At 51.0% G+C, this 19,196-nt stretch overlaps 6 protein-coding genes across 6 annotated transcripts; 5 read left to right on the top strand and 1 right to left on the bottom strand.

Moving 5' to 3' along the window:
* Positions 1-872: 872 nt before the first annotated feature.
* Positions 873-1,849, top strand: CONPUDRAFT_80057 (uncharacterized protein). The gene is made up of 3 exons (XM_007766125.1): positions 873-1,114; positions 1,180-1,382; positions 1,472-1,849. The coding sequence occupies exons 1-3, from the start codon at positions 1,069-1,071 to the stop codon at positions 1,523-1,525; spliced, it is 303 nt and encodes a 100-aa protein (XP_007764315.1). The 5' UTR covers positions 873-1,068; the 3' UTR covers positions 1,526-1,849.
* Positions 1,850-2,166: 317 nt separating this feature from the next.
* Positions 2,167-4,813, bottom strand: CONPUDRAFT_70268 (VpsA protein; the record flags this gene model as incomplete). The annotated part of the gene is made up of 10 exons (XM_007765996.1): positions 2,167-2,185; positions 2,252-2,483; positions 2,552-2,618; positions 2,674-2,959; positions 3,024-3,142; positions 3,184-3,666; positions 3,722-3,941; positions 3,992-4,427; positions 4,484-4,598; positions 4,664-4,813. The coding sequence occupies 10 exons, from the start codon at positions 4,811-4,813 to the stop codon at positions 2,167-2,169; spliced, it is 2,127 nt and encodes a 708-aa protein (XP_007764186.1).
* A 1,368-nt stretch (positions 4,814-6,181) lies between these two features.
* On the top strand, positions 6,182-7,468 carry CONPUDRAFT_98562 (uncharacterized protein). Its single transcript, XM_007766758.1, has 6 exons — positions 6,182-6,237; positions 6,293-6,423; positions 6,486-6,643; positions 6,699-6,736; positions 6,785-6,975; positions 7,035-7,468. Exons 1-6 carry the CDS (start codon positions 6,205-6,207, stop codon positions 7,309-7,311), a joined length of 828 nt encoding a protein of 275 aa, XP_007764948.1. The 5' UTR covers positions 6,182-6,204; the 3' UTR covers positions 7,312-7,468.
* Positions 7,469-12,893: 5,425 nt separating this feature from the next.
* Positions 12,894-14,410, top strand: CONPUDRAFT_135209 (uncharacterized protein). Its single transcript, XM_007766757.1, has 6 exons — positions 12,894-13,123; positions 13,182-13,333; positions 13,410-13,567; positions 13,626-13,663; positions 13,714-13,901; positions 13,961-14,410. The coding sequence occupies exons 1-6, from the start codon at positions 13,079-13,081 to the stop codon at positions 14,235-14,237; spliced, it is 858 nt and encodes a 285-aa protein (XP_007764947.1). The 5' UTR covers positions 12,894-13,078; the 3' UTR covers positions 14,238-14,410.
* A 288-nt stretch (positions 14,411-14,698) lies between these two features.
* Positions 14,699-15,811, top strand: CONPUDRAFT_118366 (uncharacterized protein; the record flags this gene model as incomplete). The annotated part of the gene is made up of 6 exons (XM_007766756.1): positions 14,699-14,721; positions 14,784-14,911; positions 14,971-15,128; positions 15,183-15,220; positions 15,285-15,475; positions 15,544-15,811. Coding segments are annotated over 6 exons (806 nt in total), but the record flags the coding sequence as incomplete, so codon positions are not given.
* A 639-nt stretch (positions 15,812-16,450) lies between these two features.
* CONPUDRAFT_48399 (glycoside hydrolase family 88 protein) lies at positions 16,451-18,411 on the top strand (the record flags this gene model as incomplete). The annotated part of the gene is made up of 9 exons (XM_007765888.1): positions 16,451-16,899; positions 16,965-17,121; positions 17,182-17,281; positions 17,337-17,421; positions 17,497-17,569; positions 17,592-17,704; positions 17,764-17,917; positions 18,037-18,151; positions 18,236-18,411. The coding sequence occupies 9 exons, from the start codon at positions 16,451-16,453 to the stop codon at positions 18,409-18,411; spliced, it is 1,422 nt and encodes a 473-aa protein (XP_007764078.1).
* Positions 18,412-19,196: the final 785 nt, after the last annotated feature.

Here is a 19,196-nt window from a genome sequence, read left to right as displayed (position 1 = left end):
TCCGGTCTGTCCCTTGAGAATGTACATCTTCTACGAATAATCACCACTAACTCCCACTCCTACCAGCCGCAAGCAGCGCTCCATACAAGGCAGCAGTAAGATATCCTCGAACAAATATATTACATGTACTCAATATTCGTTCTTGTTTTCGGGAGTGTAAGTAGGCTCTAAACCATAGATCAAGTTCTTTCAGGCTACCGTTGATATCACGAAATTCCTACGAACAGCGCGGGTAAACATCGTAGATTTCATTGAATATTTGAATAAATCTCAGCTGTCCATCATCGGGTTAACCCTGATAAATACTACGACCATTCAATCGGCCCCGCTCAGTTCAAGTTGAAAATCTTTGTTGGATATTGTGCTTTTGCTGTTACATCGTTGCGAAGGGACAAGATCATCAATCCGAATCCTTTGTTCATCAAGACTCCTGGTGGATTCACAGGTAGGTTGATTCTAGGGTGCGAATCGTTCGCTCAGGCACTGGTTTGCTCACGCTGACTACTTATAAAAAGTGTAAGGACATGCGCCACGGCACGCGGGCTTGTCGGCTAGTTGCCTCGCAAGCATGGATTCCAACACGACTATTACGGTAAGCGATGGGACGCCAGTCTTACCTCGGGACCTCATCCCGATTCCTACCAGCTGTGGGTAGTACACAAGTTTCTCATCCGAGTAGATCACTGACGCTGAACGATTGCCCTCTAGCAGCAATGATGGGCGAGTCAACATTTGGTTATTTTACTGCCAGTACTACACTGGGAGATACTTTTTCCACCACTTCAGGACCATCCTCAGCGCCTAAGCCATACACGGGTAGTGTTATTACGAGCCTCTCCAATGTTGACATCACCTCTACGGCCACTCCTTCGTTACCGTCATCTTATACCTCATCAACAACAACCATTGTATCAGGTCAAAACCTGGCGACGTCAAGCAGATCCAGTGTGCAAGGTACTGATACTGCAGCGATCGCTGGCGGCGTTGCTGGTGGAGCCGCTGGAATATTGATCATGATAGCTGCCGCAACTTTGATCTTACGAAGAAAAAATAAAGCCAGCAAAGACTATGCAGATTATTCGAAGAAGACGGAGGTGGCTGGACAGTCCCGTGACTTAAATCGCCCGCACAGTCCCAACGTAAGTCACAAACACCCTTTGATATTTGTTGATAACTCACCAGAATTATCAAAGGCGCCCCAGATCGCCGATGATGGAGACTATCCTCTGTCGACGTCTGCAGACTCTACATCACGGATACAGTCCTGCCCTTCAGCCCAAGCTTCGGCCAGTATCCGAGACGAGACAGATCCGTTCGGCTCGATTGCACGGCTGAGTCGTCTGAGCTCGGGAAATGTCTCCATCATCGAGACCAGCGTCGGTCTATACCCGTCTACCGTCAGTCGACAGAATGCAAACCAGAACGAGCCTCCGCTGCCTCCGCTGCCTCCGCTGCTACATCAATCACTCACAAACGAGCAACTCGACTTCATTCACGGCTTGCACCGAAGAGGAATGCCCACTGACGCAATAGCGCAGCTCATGGGCCGACTTCTGTCGAGCCAGGATCCAGAAGGTCGCGGTGGCGGAGAGTCCGGAGCAGCGGGATCGGAAGCTGGAGGGACTTGGCGTTTGAGCCGCGAACTCGCAGGTCGGAGTTTGCCGGGCGCAGGAAGTGATATCGAGTGCCGCCCTGTCACGGCACCACCAAGCTACAGGACGCATCCGAGCTAGCTCAACGATGTGCTGCTACTAACGTATGGGTGATCGACTGGAGTTTAGTGGGAAGATTGACATACCAGGCATAAGCTGCGTTCTCATACCCATAAATCAAGATTGTTACATCGAGACAAGAGTCGTGCTCAATCGCGTTCCCATACCCAACCTTCCCCTTACTGCTTTCGACATACTTACCTACAAACACTGACATATGACACTCAACCCACATGAGAACAAGATGCAAAAGAGATGGAAAAAAGAGAAATGTTATAGCCAAGGATACATGTATGCGCATGCGAGCGAGAAGTAGGGTATTCACAAAGCAAGCAGAAAGTCGATGTTCGACGCCGCCCACCACCATGGGACAGCCATCTATTAGCACGGCGGCCCGCATCCCGCACAGGGCCCAAGGAAAGACGGAAGAAGAAGTAATTTACACGTCGGCAATCTAAACCCCTGCGACAATCCTGCGGGACGAACGTTAATGAGTACTCGTGTTTTTGGGGGATGGGAGGGAAGGAAGAGATACGCACTCCTCGGCCTTGTTGAGCGCCTGGACCATACCGATGACCTCCTTGCGCCTGTTGACGACGTGCTCGCTCTCCTTGAGAAGCTCGTCGAGCACCTCGGGCTTGTACAGCTCCTGGAGCAGCTCGCGCTGGAGGTTCTCCTTCGAGTGGTTCACGAGCGTGAGCACGATCGCCTTGGGCACCATGTCGATCATCTCGCGCTTGACGATGTTGAAATATGAGTGAATCAACAGCTCTGAGCGCGCGACGTGGTATTGTCAGCTCTGGGGGTTAACGAGTGAGAGTGAGGAGAGGTAAACGCACTGATGACCTCGGTCTCCATCGTCTCGCGCTCACTGAGCGCGGCTTGTGGCCGAATAACTGCGGGAGGCTAAGTTCCAGAAACAATCAGCATCCCTGAATCCCCCCATAGCTAAATGACATACCGACTCCATAACTGGGCCAGGCTTCTTCCCAGTATCACCAGCAACACCTCCCGCCCGCTTCTTCGCGCTCGAGAAGAAGCTGCCAAAGAAGCTCTGCTCGTCCCTCTTCGGGTCAACGTCGAGGTCACGGTTGTTGTTGAGCTGGCCAGGCGCGAGCTTGCCCGACCTGGGGTCCGCAGAAGGCGGAGGCGGCTTGTTGGCGTTAAGTCGTTCTTGGACGATCGACATCGCCTTGTGGCCGTTGAGGAAGTCGGGGTGGGTGGTGTTCACGTAGCATGATTGCATGCTGAACGAATAGCAGAGACAGATGTGAGTGTGCAGAGAAGGAATGTAGGAGGAGTAGAACGTACGCAACCATGTCGGAAACGAGCTTCGTCGTCGGGTTCATAGAGGATTTGAAGAAGTTGACGACAACGGCATTGAAGCGGTCCTTGAGTGCGGGGAAGCGACGGAATGCTTGCTTCAGGGGCTATCAGCAACACCGCAGGTCGCATGTCAAAATGAACTCACAATCTTCTGGAGGAGATGACTAAGAATCCGGATGAGCTCGTCATACACAAGCTGACAACACTTTAACCCAGGCTCCTCCAACCGCTTGATCTGTTGCTTCACGATCACTTCGAACGCCTGCGTGCTAACAAAGAGGGAAGGAGAGGAACCGGAGGAGTTGTAGAGGATCGTACGAATGTCACCGTCCTTGACCTGATCGAAGGGGTCGATGTTCCTAACGCCGTTGTTGAACAGCTCGTGGAAGACGAAGGAGATACGAGCACCACCCGAAAGCTCGTTAAGGGAGAGGTCGTTCGTGTTACCGTCGATGACGGTGCGGAACTCATTCGTGAACTCGGTGATGACGGAAAGGACAACGTTGCCCGAGGATACATCGCCGACGGGTCCACCAAGCGACTGCAGCTCCTGGTTGTACTTTTGAAGCTGTTGGGTTATCCGGGCCTTGATGTCAGGGAGGGTGGCGCGAATGTGTTGCATCAGAATCTAGCATTCACCAGTGAGCACCTTGTGTTTCTTCATAGAAGTGCGTAGCTCATACCATGTTCAATTTACGGGCAAGGAAAGGAGTACCGCAGTACTGCGCTTTCGTCTTGTACGACATGTGGTTCTCAAAGAACTGACGCTCGCTTTCGAGGGCAGCGGAAATGGGTCGCGAAGAATCGATGTCGCGCTGACCACGGTTGACGACGGGCACGTAGCCCAGGCGCAAAGGAATAACACGACCAGCGAGGATATCCACAACATCCGTTCCTTGATCCCTGAATCAAAGTCTAGCAAACAATTGCACGGTAACGCGCCAACCACTCACATGAGATCAACCTTCGTCAACACACCAATCGTCCGTGTTCCCTCTGGATCTACATCACGCGCAAGCTTCAGACCATCCGAGTTGGCCAAATCAGTGTTCGCGCCGGTAACAGCCAAGATGATACAAGCAGGGCGCGAGATGTACTTGAGGAGCATGTCCTTGATCTGCTTCTCGATATCCTTCGGCTGATCGCCGACAGGGACCTTGGTGAGACCGGGAAGATCGACGAGGGTGAGGGTGAGGACATTGGGGGAGAAGATGCGCAGGTTGATGGGCTGTGGCGAGATACCAGCGTTCTTGCCTGTCTTGGCTTCGGTGTCGCGCACGATCTCAGCTCGGATTTTGTGGAAATCGTAGAACTTCTCGCCAGGGAGATGGAGGAATTCGCCCCACTCGTTCTCGTTGACGGCCTTGTCCGTGCTGCCGTTCGCTTGAACTGTACAGCAAGATGTTGATAAGGTGAGCAATACGAGGTTAAGCAAAAGCGCATACCTGCTGAACCGTTCTCCTTTGATACGGTCGCGGGCCGGTGGATAAGCTGGAGGACGAGCGGTCGCCGCGTCACGATACCAGTACCACGAGGAAGGAAATCACGTCCAACAATGTTCTATATCATGACGTCTCACGATCAGCAAAAGGTGCCAAACTTTCAGAGCTGTAATATCAACATACCTCAAGCACACTACTCTTCCCGCTACTCTGACTTCCCAACACGCAAATCTGGGGGAGGTCTATCGACGAGGCTGACGATCCTACAGCAGTGAATACATCTTGAAGTTTGTTGATGACAGCTACAATTTCCTGTCCTAGTCCTGTAGACATATTAAGCACGCAGGGTGGTCAATCACAAGGAATGAGAGAAAGGAGAGGGGAGCGTTCAGAGGGAGAGGATGACGGACGCAGCAGCAGTAGGCGCGGCGGACAGGCGACGCAACGCAACCAGGACTGCGTTGCACAGCCACAGAATAAACCCAGACAAACTGTGCCCGCAGGCTCCGCGGTTCGGCTAACTAGTCTTTGCACCCTTCGCCCACCTTCATCCCAGTGCTGGCGCAGTCCTGAACTATACCTGTGCCTTTTCGCCAGAACTCTCTAGAATGCTCTACTGCCGACCGGAGGCAAGAGAACGGCACTTGCGCTCCAGCTAAACGACCATATAAATACGATAGTGGTAGGGTTATCAGAACTCTTCATCCAGATTCATGCTCTCGGGGTGTGCATGAGGCACTCTCGTTGATGGAGCCATCGGTAGTTACGTTGACCCTATATTTGCAGAATCACATATCGTCGGCTGCTCCAGAACTCGCAAGGGCACACTCACTCCAACTATTCTAATCCCCTGGCTTCCGTAGCTAATCCTGCTCTGCCCCGGTGTTCTCACTCGCGCAAGTCGGATGAATATTCGTCTGCCATCAAACTGCCTACCTAATATCAAGAACGGCTGTCTTCTGATATTGGGTCTGCCTGGGGAAAGCAATCAACGCACAGGATCTACGTCGGCTGGACGTACGAAATCGTCTAATCGGGTACACGTGGCTGCTTCTAGCCATCGAGCTACTAGCATTCGTGCGATACACGATAGTTACCCCATCGCATTTGCCGTTCCCCCATAGACGACCCGCTATCGCACCATTCATCAGCCACCAGCGCGCCAGTAAGCCGGAGCATTCATCTTGCAATGAACCTAGCCTCTATGGTTCGTGGATACGACTTCTCTACGCGCATGGAAGCCTCCGTTCCGTCAAATAACAGTTCGCCATGTCATAGTTGCTTCTGTTATTGCAATCACTTTCCTCGAGTTATTCCTGAGGCCTCGCCACTCAGAAGTTTCTATGTGGAACGGCGGCTGCTCCAAAAGGTGAGGACTCGTATGTCACGTAACTATATCTATGTGGTGCGTGTGCATAATCCAGAAAGCCCTTTCACATCGGATCCGCCGTACAGCGTATCTAAAAGCGAGTCTTCTAATTTGACATGCTCCAATATGATGCACAGAAGCACGTCGATGGGTGCTGTGGATGTGCATGGATGAAGGCAGTCACATGTCGGCGGAGGTGAGCAGGTACATGGGCGCCAAAACCTGTCCATGAGCATGCCGCATTGTCCGCCTCGTTCTCTTTATAAATATAGGACCACCTCACTGCAGAAGACATCCTCTCTTACCTTCCACCTTCGACCACTCACTACACCGTCGTAGTTCGCAGCGAACAATCATGGCTAAGTGGACCGACGGGATTGAGCTCAAGGTATGAATTGAGGCCCTTACTGTGTCATACTTCTGGTATAACTTGCCGAACATAGATCGCAAACATTCTTTGCTACGTCATGTTCCTCGGCTCAAATGGGTGGCCTATTGTTACCCCTGGGCAGTTCGACCCGTACAGAGGCAAGGACACTTACATGACTCCCGCCCCGTGGGTCTATGCTATCTGGTGAGCTTTCGTCGTTGCTCTTGGTCTAAAGATAGCCCTTCTCACATCGAGCTTTCTCGTAGGCCTCTCATCCACCTTTTGCTCCTTGGAACGAATATATACCAGTTTAGCCCCACCGGCAAGCGTGTCGTCATCGACGAAATTGGCTGGCGCTTCCCACTGCTCTCCGTGCTCAGCGTCGTGTACGCCAATGTCAGGAATACTCGCCACTACACTGTCGGTGAGCAGTTTCTCTGTGCGATGCATCTGATAAAGATTGACGTTCCCTATGTCAGCATTCGTCTTCGCTCTTCTCGTTAGCTCCACCGTCACTGTAAGCCCTTCACATGTATCCTCTCATTAACTTCTCATAGCCCCTCAGCACATCTACTACGTGTTGACAACCCGTCGTGCGACGTATCGAGTCGGGGACGAGGTCCTCGTACACCTCCCCTTCTCGCTCTGGCACGGATGGGCGACCTTCCTACTCATCCTTTCTGCGTTTGAAGCATTCGGTATCCATACCTACGATCCGGCCGGAGACTGGACCAAGGCCCTCGTCTTCATCGGCTTGTACGTATCCACCTCTACCCCAAATGCAAAAACCGCTGACACATGCTTGCACATCACAGGTTCTTCCTCGAGGCTCATGCGGCAACCTACGCGTCGTACACCCGCGAGGGCGACCTTCCCGGCGCCATTGCTATCACCTGGTCTCTGTGGGCCGTTTACGACCACCAGATCAAGTGGCAGTCCGAGTTCATCCATATCTCCGCACTCGTGTTCGCGATTCTGTCCGTCTTCTGGGTTTTAGTGGGCACCTTCAAGGCTGCCAGGCGCCTCCATCGCCGCAGCGGCTCCGTCCTGCCCGGCGGGGGTGCCGAGCGTGCGCCACTCCTCGGCCGCTAAATCTTAAGCATTAGTTGTGGTCTGTTTTTCTCGTCTTGTCCTAAACGTTTGAGTTTTAACGGTCCCTTGCCGTGAGCATTGCGATTATTGTAAATGGACCGACGATTCTTCATGTTGCTATCGGTGATCTCCCTTCTACTGTGTACCTTTACTATGCATGCTCTATTTTTTTTTGTCTTGCTGCCTTGGTAAAAGTGTTGGAAACGCAAGGTGACTTGAGGCCGACATCACTTACGCTTGGGCTGCTATCGAATGGGTTATGAATATATGAATGTTCGAGGTACTTTGAGCTGAAGCCCGGCCACATGGCTATGACGTCACATTTCCCAACGGAGCGCGTACTGCTTGTCCACGTTCGCAACGCGTCGGCTTGCTCTGTTTTCTGATTCATGAACCCCCTGGACAAGCAACCAGGCGCGCGTTCGTCCAGTGTCAGCTTACTCTCTTTCCGTCATTTCTGACGATAGTGTAGACGGGATCGAGCTCAAAGTATACCGCTCAGCCTTGCATACCCTCCCCGAGAGCAAAGCTGAGCAACTCTACTGTGGACACAATATAAGGGTTGTGAACATAGTCTGCTTCATCTTGAAGTTCCTCGCTGGGTGTATTACCTCAGGGAAGTGACGGCTGGTGTTACAGAGCGACCGATCCTACCACCACTCTGTGGGCCACCTCTGGTATGTTCTCCGCCTCAGGGACATTGGGGGATTGACCGCCGAATTAGGCTTGCCATGCGTCTCCTACTCCTCGGAACCCTACTTTTCCAGTTCACTCCAAGCGGTAAACGCGTCATCATTGATGACATTGATAGGGGGTTTCCACTATTTGCCATACTATCGATGCCCCCCCTGTGAAACAATGTACCCCCTGTGAAACATCGCAGATATTCGAGCATATCTCGTCCATCCCCCAATCAATGCTCACGATTATTTTTCTGCACACTGTTCACACCCTAGTCTATAGCATAGTCGAAGCTCAGCAGGAGAAGATTAGAACTGGGTGTTGTACAGCTCGACAAACCGTTCTAAGTTGCATTGCTCAAAACTCATTCTCTCCAGCACCTGATCAAATATGCCTCGTTTACTTTGGGTTTTTGGTGTCTGTTAGAAACATATGCCTATTAATCACAGTACGAATTGTGCACATTGATGTTTAGTTGCCCGCGTTCCAGCAGCATTGAGATTTTGAGCTTGAAAGACAGGGGCTCAATCGTGACAAAAGTGTGATGGAGTAGCACAGCGGCACGCGTCGGCATGAAGTCATTCAATTATCAAAACGTCGTGACCATTGTGACATAGCCGTTATGGTCACAGGTTTCCACAGTGAGGGTAGAGTCACAGGATCGGCATCCCGCTGGCATCTCTTCCAGGCTTCGAGAAAGTATGCAGAAAAATGGAAAGCTACGGAAGACGCTGAATTACATGAATACTAAGTTTTCAGAGGTAATTAGCTAGATGCAAGGTAAAGGGAAAAAAACACAAAACGGAGGTGTTTCACAGGGGGTACATTGTTTCACAGGGGGGGCATCGATAGTAGTGCAAAGCAAATGCTCGAAGGTCAACTAATGGGATTGTAAGTCAGCTCACTCCACACGGATACTTACACCGGGTGATCAACGCTTTCAAATCAGCAATTTCCCTTGCGCTCTTAGCCTACTGTAATGTCGCCGTGAGTCCGCAAATACTTACCTTGTTTGCTACCGCCAGGGTGAGCTTCCCCGACAGCTTCTGGTGCCCCCACTTTCAGTATATCAGCTACGCAATCCAGACACGCTACCCATCTTCCAGTCTCGGCGAACGGCTATACGTCTCCCTACATATCTCTATTGTGGCGTGGCTGCTCCTGGAACACCCTCCATCCCCTTGTTCTCAAGGCAGCTGGATTGGCTGTTTACCCCTGGTATAACTGGCGCAACTACGCCGGAATACTGGCCAAATCTATCCTTTTCCAAGTGCTGTGCGGAGTCGTTACTCCTGGACAGATGCAAAGGGACACCCGAGTCGACTGAGATCAGAGTGGGTCTTAGTGTTTCGTGGCAATGCCAGTGCTATGCTATATCTGAACGGCAATGCTATGTCTTTGTCATCATTGATGGATGGGAGCATTTCATTCAGATAGGTCTATGCAGGAGAAAGGGCATCTCCTTGCACTCCGATGATGATAACCCGTATCATTAAAATTGTGGACTTTTTGATCGTACCTGGTTTTGCGGCGTTCCCCGTTTGTCCTAGGTTGGTTCTCGATTCTGAGGTCTGAACGCCCAGGAGGGCGCAGCGCCACTACTAAGGAATGACACAGCACGACGTATCTGAGATCTGACTCATACTCCTTTGAGTTACCGAATATAGGTCACGCTAGAGACTATAAACACAGCGCGCTGCTGCTCATAAATTCCATAACTCATTGTCCCACCCACTTTTCATCTGTGCTTGGACGAAATCATACTACGCGTCTCTGGTTGCATTGAAGCTTATATGTTGTACATGCGCTTTGCGCGAGCTGCATTCTCTTGCATTCGGGCTTTGTTCGGGCTCGTAGCCCTTGACCAACGGCAGCTATCATTGTAGATGTGTGGCCTGCAAACCTGAGTGGTCATATCTACGAGATTCTTCCCAGCAGTGACGCATGCTAACATGCCCGGGCGTTGTTCCGTTTGCCCACCAAGTAAGAGGGCATCCAGATGTATATGAAGGTGTGATGGAAAGATGCTCAGCTCGCCGGTTGGTAGCTCTCGCGTCTTGCTAAGCAAAGTTCATGTCGAGCCTCGTTGGCCTCCCTTTAGATATATTTCTGTCTCATATTTCATCGCCTTGGTTTGTCCTTGGTTCGTTTTATTTTATCAGATTTACACAGCTAAATATGCAGGTATAAGGTCGCTCGGGCTGCTCGTCCAGCAGGCAGGAGCAACACCTTTGACCTTCTGACTTTCCAAGTGCATCCAGCAGTGTGGGGCTAGATTAACCGGTCACCGGAGTATAGCTTCCCATAGTGATTGAGTCCATTAATACACAAAGTGTTGATACTGAGAAATCAATCATTAACCCAAGCTACTGCTCTTCAAATTCTGTAGTTTGGACGGATTGAGTGGCCCTCTTATGCATACCAAGAACTGAGGCTACCCTTGAGCTGGCCTGTGTCCTTGATTTTCTTGCATTGAATGAGTGTCAAATGTTCTCCATTTAGCCAGCGAGCCTAGCCTAAGTGCTCTTGGTGTCCCGGAGGCTGTAGGCCGGGTCCACGCACATGCAAGCTACCAGTACCTTACTTTGGCTTGCGCCTCTTGCTAGATTTAGGTCAGATAGATTGTATCAAATGCACTTAGGTTGTATTCGTCTCGGGGTTTTGCCAGCATGCACTTTCTGTATTATTCCGTAGCATATTTGATATGGGCTAGTACTATCCGCTGATCACCAGCTCAGCCGTGCTGTCGTAACTTTGACTGAGTTCTATTTACCATTGTTTGCTTATTGCGTTGGCGTGGAGCACTGACAGTGTTTTGCCCAGGTGATTCTGTTACGTTTTTCTGTAGTCTTTGAGGCGGCGGCTTGCGCCCAATTAATGACTAATTTTGGTTGGGCTGCCGCTTGGGGCCAGTACTTTGGTGTGATCGTCAGTGTTTTGTTCACTCGATCGCACAGCAAGGGTCTGTTGATGTTTCCTCGTTTGCACAGGCTAATCGTCCCCGTTTGCACAGCACGGAGAGAATCCTTGAAGTGAATGTTATTTACTACTTCTATTTTGTCCGCGCCGCATCAATGTTTTAACTCGGGTTTGCTAGCTGGTGTTGCCGATTTCACAAGCTGCAGAATATACAGTGGCGTGTAACATCGAGATTGGACCTCACGTCACAGTGTGGTATGTCGAGCTGACTCACAGATAGATTATACCTGTTTATGTGGGATTTCTTTATTGAAATACTACCGTTGCATTTGAAGCACCAAAAATGTCACATCTTTTTAACAGTGAGATTCATCGTTTTAGGAATTAGTGTGACAAATGCAATAAATGGGCGCAATTCGTATCATGGACAATGTGCCTGGGTTCTTGGAAGTGGCTGTTTGACGAAGCTAGTTTTTATTGACTATCAGTTGGGCCGCTGCTGTTGGCGCCACTATGGTGGGAACATTGGTGTTTGTTCTCTCGTTTGCACAGCAAGGGTTTGCTCGCTCACTCGCACAGCAAATCTCGTCAAACTGGGGTTAGGGCAAAATTTAGCCTCTCGCAAGACCTTTGTCACGATGTGCTATAGTCAAGATTGCAATAGACCGGGGTTTGTTCATTTGGTGTTTTCCCACTGTGATCTCACACCTGTGAAGTATTCGGTGTGTTAGTGACATTGCATATGCTGTGAACAGGCGCTAAGAACCTAAAATCCAAGGTTTGTTTTCTAGAAGTGCTTCTAGGGCAAATGGCAAAAACTCCGCCATACGCTGAAGCTGTAGATTTTGACTGCGATTGACTTGATAAGTACTCTGTATCCCTGATCATTAATCATTGTGATACCCTGAAAGCTCCATGCTATGTTCGCCCGACCATCAACTCAATTGTGTTGCCCTATTTTGGCCAAATAATGTTTGCTACCATCTGCATATTGCACTTCCCGGAAGCACCAGTGGCATTTTTGCTTAATATTTACGTGGTGCTTTCCCGTAGTGTTTGGCACTGCATTTCCATTACGAGCTGACTGAGTCTAGCCAGGGTGTTACAGTGTCCTGACGCAGTGATCTATGATGACGCGACTGCTAGGAAACCGCTTGCTTGAGGCTTCCAATTCTGGGGCTATTCACGTTCGTTGATGCTGCTGGAATGCCCTCGTCTCTCAGTAGGAATTGCTTTAGTGGCAGCTCTTTGTCGCATTTCAGCTCATTTTCTATCATAGCATGTTTCCTGGTATGATAGCCCACTCCGTCCATATAATCGCTCTGTGATGCCCGTTGCAATCGCGGCCCTACAATCGTATCTTGGCTCCAAAATCGTATCTTAGGCCTACAATCGCAAGTAGCCCTGCGTATGGTATATTGGTGTTAGGTATCATCTTAAAGCCCTTCAGCAATATATTGGGGATTTGTGAAGGTTTTCAGTGGCTGCTTGGATTTTACGAGACTCACTGTAAACAGTCTCTGTATTTCATGTTTCAGTTGTATGTACAGTACATGTGCATGTCACTAGTCGTAGAGCCCTGAAACAAGCTGAAACTACAGCCGGAGAGCAATGAGGGTATTGTACTGTTTATGTAACGTCTCAAAGCTAGGGAACCCCCGAGTCGGGCACTCAAAAAAACCGGAGTGAAACGCAGGTGCGGGCCTTGTTCAAGATACCGTGGTGGATCAACAGGTTCGTTGTCTGAGCCGCCACTGAGTATGACTGTCGTACGCACGGCCTTACTTACCAGCAGTGGCACGGACCTACACTGCCAGTTGATCGATCTGATCACCAGCGTACTTCACTCAACCTACAGTACCAAGCCGCAGCGATGGAACCGTGCTGTGCGATCTCCACAAGCGGCTATTATTCTATACCCCGACCTTGCCCACTTCCTTGCAATGCCTCTGATTAGCCACGTCTCATGGACACGAGAACACATCACCTAGTACATGTTTCCGCAGCCGAATCCCACGGTGATGCAACAATTGCTGTAGAGTCGTACAGCCCTATCGACAAGGTGACCGCAAGATTCTCCCAGAGTATATATAAGGCCTTGCAATTGCCCTCCCTGCAAGTTACTCACACACACACTCCCCTGTTCCATCCGATATTATTCTGAAGCATGTTTAGCGACTTACTGGGTAACTTTGACGGGACCGATTTGAAAGTCAGCTTTTTTTTTTAATATTGTGTAGTAGCGAAGTCGTGCTAATGAATGCACACAGTCGGTGAAACAGATTGCGAATGTTCTCAGCGTCGTTGGCCTCTTTGGCTGTAACGCTTGGACTGTCCTTAAACCGAATAATAACGGTTACTGGTGGTACTGGAGATACGCACACTATCTCAATGCTAGGGAGTGGGTCTTTGGCATCTCATGGTGAGCATTTCTCGTGCAATGTATTTCCAAGCATGTGTTTTGACCATTATATCGCTGACGCGTCGCTCTTGAATAGGAGTGTCATCGATCTACTGCTCCTTGGTGTCGTACTCTATCAATTCACCCCCAATGGTCAACGAGTTGTTATAGACGGCATTGGCTGGCGTTTCCCAGCGCTCGCAGTTCTCAACGCTATTTTCGTGGTCTTGAGGGCGGAACGCGTGTATATTGCTTGTAAGTGGCCAACTTGCTTTTGAGGCGTTGTAGATTGTAGCTGATTTTTCCTGCCTAGCCTTTATCTTCTCGCTCTTAATCTATGCTTGTGTTACGGTAAGTGACTACGAAGCTCTCGCAGATTTTGGGTACTCATCTTCCTGAAGGAAATCTACTACCGCCTCAAGAAGGTCCACATACCTTCAAGCCTTGGAGAAGAAGTCTACGTCCACGTGCCGTTCTCGCTGTGGCACGGATGGTCAACCTTCCTCGTCCTGCTGTCTATATTTGAGGCATTTGCTAAGTCGACCCGCTCCTCTGGCGTAGGGATGAAGATCCTGGCAGTGGTCGCATTGTAAGTGTTAATTCTTTGCATTTTATGAGATGTATAAATGACGCTCAATGTCAACCCAGGTTGCTCCTCGAAGCTACGTCGGCCGCGTACGCGTACTGCGGATCTGAAACAGATGTTGCAGGATCGATCGTTATCTCGCTGGCGCTTTGGGCTGTTTTTGATGTCCAGCATCACGAGGGAACATTCATATGCTGGGCAACCCTCATTTCCGCTGTTCTGTCGCTTGTCTGGGTTGGCGTTGGCGCAGTCAAGCTGATCAAGAAGCTGCGCGGTGGTGCTGTCGCGCTTGACTCGGAAACCACCGAGCGCACTCCTCTCATTGGTAATGGCCCTTGAGTTTGTCGGAGGGTGTTTACGGGATTTTCTGCCAGAAGACGCTGGAGTACATACTGTTCTGCATTCAGTGGATTGATCAACCACTGTTTACAGTACTCAGGACATATTCTACTAGTTCACTCACAAGTGTGTCGCTCTGTATTCACCGAATCTCTTTAAGTATTGTCCATGCCATTGTAATGAGAACGTGAAGGAATTCCCGTGCTTCAAATCCGTAGGGCGCTTAACTGGAGCCGATTCATACTGCCTAGAATATGCGTTGAAACTTGGTTGAAGCTGCCATAGTTGGTTTTGCGCACAACCGGGAAACAAATAAGGTCAAAGACGCCCATACGCTCGTGATCGCCGCGCTTGCGCCCCCTTTCTGGGCGTTCCCACCATAAGCGCCCGTACTCCACACTCTACTTGTATTCCACACCCATCAAACGACTCACGACTTTCAAGCATGTCCGACCCCAATTGGATCGATGGGATCGAGCTCAAGGCATGTACTGACAACCATTGCATCCAAGAAATAGACTGATGAGGCGGTTTCATCACGCGTAGATCGCAAACATACTCTCCTTTACCTTCTTCCTGGGTTGGAACGCGTGGTCAAAGTTTGGTCTAAAGGACAAATACTATGGAGACAGGACCACATATATCACTCCTGCATCTTGGGCTTTTCTAATCTGGTGCGTCACAGTCGTCACCGCTGGCCAGAGACCTTCTTCATCTCGCTCTATTACTTCAGGCATGTCATCCACCTTCTGCTCCTAGGGACCATCATCTATCAGTTTACTCCTAGCGGCAAACGTGTCATCATTGATAGTATCGGCTGGCGATTTCCACTGCTCACAGTGCTGAACACCGTTTTCGTAGGTTTGAGGGCTACGCATCAATGGGTGTCTTGTGAGTCTTTTGCGTACTCTTGACTTAGTAACATCTGACATACTCGACCTTCAGCATTTGTCTTTGCACTGCTAGTTTACTCTTCGGTAACCGTGAGTATCCTGCTTGCTTCGGACTATGTACGAACGGGCAACCTCTGATATCGCTTTCTCGTAGCACATATACTACATCGTGAAGAAGCGCCATGCAGCTCCCAACCTTGGCGACGAGATCTATATCCACCTCCCTTTCTCGCTCTGGCATGCGTGGTCGACTTTCATCGTCATCGTGGCCGCATTTGAGGCGTTCGGGATACCCACCTACTACACCGCCGGCATAGCAACGGAGGTCCTCGTCTTCCTCTCCCTGTACGTATGGCATTCTTTCAGACCTTGGTCATAGAGTCCAAGGCCCGAGCTGACGTCAACCAACGTAGCCTCTTCCTCGAGTTCACGGCCATCTACTACGCGTTTTCGACGAAAGACGGAGACCTTCCTGGCGCGGTCGTCATCTTTTGGTCCATTTGGGCAGTCCTCGATCGCCAGGGCTGGCGCAACGACTTCATCTACTGGTCCGCATTCGGCTTCGCGATTCTCTCCCTCGTCTGGATAGTCAGAGGAGGAGTCAGACTCTTCAGACGCATCCGCGAACGTTCTATCGCGCTTGATGAAGCTGAGCGTGCTCCTCTCCTTCCCGATCCTTGAGCGTTGTGATCGAGACAGTTTACTTTACCTTCAATGAAACTCCTTGATTCTGGCTCCTCTGTATGAATATGAAATGACACGCGGAATTCTTGAGTGCGTGGAGGACGAGTGAGCATCAGATGCTTGCAGAGCGTTGGGTGTGATGGAGCGACCTATAGCAGGCTAGGACTGGCAGATGATGTAAGCGTGAAGGATGAGAAGACATCTGATCTCAGCAATGCATAATGCTGCTGCCATGAACAACACTTTGGTTCGTGAGTCGTACCTGGTAGAGTGAGTTCGGATAGGCGCGCGAGTATAAGGCCACTTCAAATGGGGAAAGGACATCTTGACAGACGACTCGATGGACCCCGTCAACTCCGTTCTTACTGTGCTACTGACACACTGCCGTAGCATGTCATTTTCTCTGCTAGAATCATAATTCACCCAAAGATCGTGAAGGAAAGGCTGCTCGCGGGCCGGCGGCGGTTGCGATGACCGTTCTCACCACTTCTTCGTATTCGCAGGCCAGGCTCGTCAGCATGTTCCCAATCAGCTGACAGGGCCCACACTCAACAAGCGTAACAACGCCTCGAGGGCCATATGCCCAGCAGGAAGTCGCCAAATGCGCCGTGCCAGCTCCTCCTCTTCCCCTTCATCATGTTCTTCAGCGCCTTCTTCCTCCTCTTCAATACCCTCACGCAGCCCTCGCCTACCCTCGCTCTTGGCTCAGACACCCGCCTATATGGCCCTGGCTCCAAGATCCTGGCTTCAGCCCAAGCACCTTCCGAGCTGTATTCATCCCTGGTCCAGCAGAAAGTCCTCAAGACAGCCCAAGCGGAGCCCGACCCAGCTCAGTACCCGCAGTACACGGACCGGACCCAGGGCGAATGGCAATACTTCGTTCCCGACACGTGGACGACGGGGTTCTTCCCCGCGACGCTGTACGAGCTCAACACACGCGCGACGCTATGTAACCTCACGGGCCAGCCGGACTGGGTGGGCATGGGGAGGCAGTGGGCGGCGGCCGAGGTGCCGCTGGAGACGAACACGACTGTGGGGCACGATGTGGGGTTTCTGAGTTTTCCGTTTGCGCAGGAGATGCAGATGTACGTGTTGTTTTGCTCGCGTTGTTTGGGATGGAGAGAGGGCATGCGCTCTAACGTATGCGCAGCAATCCGTCGAACCAGACTGCGAAAGATGCTGTCAACGCGTTCGCAACTGCCCTTGCAGCGCGCTTCAATCCCGTCGTAGGCTGCACCCGAAGTTGGGACACGCCGAACAATCCGACCTTGTTCCAGGTTATCATTGACAACATGATGAATCTCGAGGTACGATATGCTTGAGACTGCTCTGCTCAAACCGATGGTAACCGCTTGGTGGTTTACCAGGTGCTATTTGTGTCGGAATCACTAACGGGGAACACAACTCTACGAGACATCGCGATCTCGCATGCGAACAAGACGATGGAGAACCACGTTCGACCAGATGGTAAGTCTCAGCACGTTCTGCATCAAACAACCAGCACAACGTTCGTTCTCGAAAGGTTCTTCTTTCCATCTCGTGGAATACAACTCCACTACTGGTGCGGTTATTGACCGAATCACCGCACAAGGCTACGCGGACAATAGGTGAGAGTTCTTGCAGTCTCGTTGGTCTTTTGGTTCTTCCTCGGGATGAACGCTCATGCGAACGTGCTCGTTCAGCACATGGAGCCGCGGGCAGGCATGGGGCGTGTATGGCTTCGCGAATAGTGCGTGCCGATGTTCGTCCTCACTCGTGCATACTGGTAGCTCACTAGATCCTTCTTTGTACAGTGTATTACCACACAAACGACACACGGTACCTCGAGACCTCCCGTGCTATGGCCACGTATTTCGTGAATAACTTACCTTCTGACGGGATTGTGCCTTGGTAAGGGCCGAAGGCTGCATGCATGTTTGCGTTGAGCTGACATCCATGGTGTGGTCTAGGGACTTCAATGCGCCTCTGGATCCACCCCGTCCGGCCGATACATCTGCTGCGACGATCGTCGCTACTGGTTTGCTCTTACTTGCACGCCAGGAGTTGTCGCTCTCGCCTGCAAACACGACTGGCGCAACGTACTGGAGCAACGCCGCCATGAACGTGAGTCCGATGCTTCTGACAACTCTCATTTGCCATCTGACCATAGCGTCTGCGCCGCTGTGTTTCATGTGTTTCATCCGCCGTCTTGCTTCTTCAACGTTTCGCCCATACCAATCCAGATTCTCTCAAATGCCACTCAATTAGCATGGCGCCCTGATTGGCAAAGCCTGCTCTCAAACGGCACGGTGAATAACCACTACCCATCGGCGAACAACGACACGGGGATCGTATATGGTGAGCGTGATTCTCCGCGTTCCTGGCTACATGCCGTCTAAATATGAGGCGTGCACCGTTCCTGATCATTGATATTTATTATAGGTGATTACTACTACATCAAGGCTGGGAACGACCTGGTGCAGATGGGCCTCGCAACGTGCTCGCAAGATGCTTCGAGCCCCGGTCCAGGTTCAGGCCAGACGAGCGGCGCGAGGAGCAGATGTCCGCCATGCGCATGGGCTCGGAGTCTGCGCAGGATGCTGGGGCGCAGTTCGTAGATCTAGGGTGAACATTGAGCGCATCTATCAGATACCCTTTGTATAAAGATGGACTGTTGCTAACTATTTTTGCGGACTTGTGCTTGTGCCAAGTTTGACCTGCGCAGTAAATGGTCGGGCCGTCGCGCAGCCCGTGCAGTGTCCGGCGACAGCACTCGTTTCTGTCCCGAGTTTACAACCCAGTCAGGCACCTTCAGGTTGCAATCATTGGTAGGGGTTTAGGTCTGCACGGCGCCGATGAGACAACTAGCCCCTTTGCCTACATTTTGACCTGTAGGCACGACCCGAACGTGTTCAAAACTGGTGGAAGATATCTCCCGGGTAGCGCGGAGACTGGAAAGGGCCGCGGCGCGTGCCAAGTATGGTGGCTGCATTGGTTGGCGTCCCACCCAAGGCCAAATACGGTTACGCCCCGGTCAAGTGAGAGAGAGGCGTCATTCTCTACGCCATAGTCGTACGCCGAGAGCGATTCATTCCGCGAACCCGAATAAATTCGGCAGCCTCAAGGGAATGTGTGCTGTTCCCATTGATTTCTTGGGTGTTTAGGTATTTTCTCTGGGACAGCGAGCGGATACAGCGGTAGCGAGCAGGCTATAATAGTGACGAGCCGTCAGTCAAGAAAACAAAGTTCTGCCGTTTGAAAGCCAATGACATTGGGGAAGAAGATCCGGAAGGAGAGGGGCACCGGGCACCTGTGCGGTGCATATGCGAGATGGCGTCATGTGCCCGTTGGTTGCCATCAGGGGGAGGCGAACTGCGCGCGTCACCTCCCGTACATAAAGAGG

The sequence above is a fragment of the Coniophora puteana genome (genome assembly GCF_000271625.1).
Source record: "Coniophora puteana RWD-64-598 SS2 unplaced genomic scaffold CONPUscaffold_2, whole genome shotgun sequence".
Classification (NCBI taxonomy): Eukaryota; Fungi; Basidiomycota; class Agaricomycetes; order Boletales; family Coniophoraceae; genus Coniophora; species Coniophora puteana.
The sequence above is the reverse complement of the archived record's forward strand: the minus strand, read 5'-3'. Positions and strand labels throughout refer to the sequence as shown.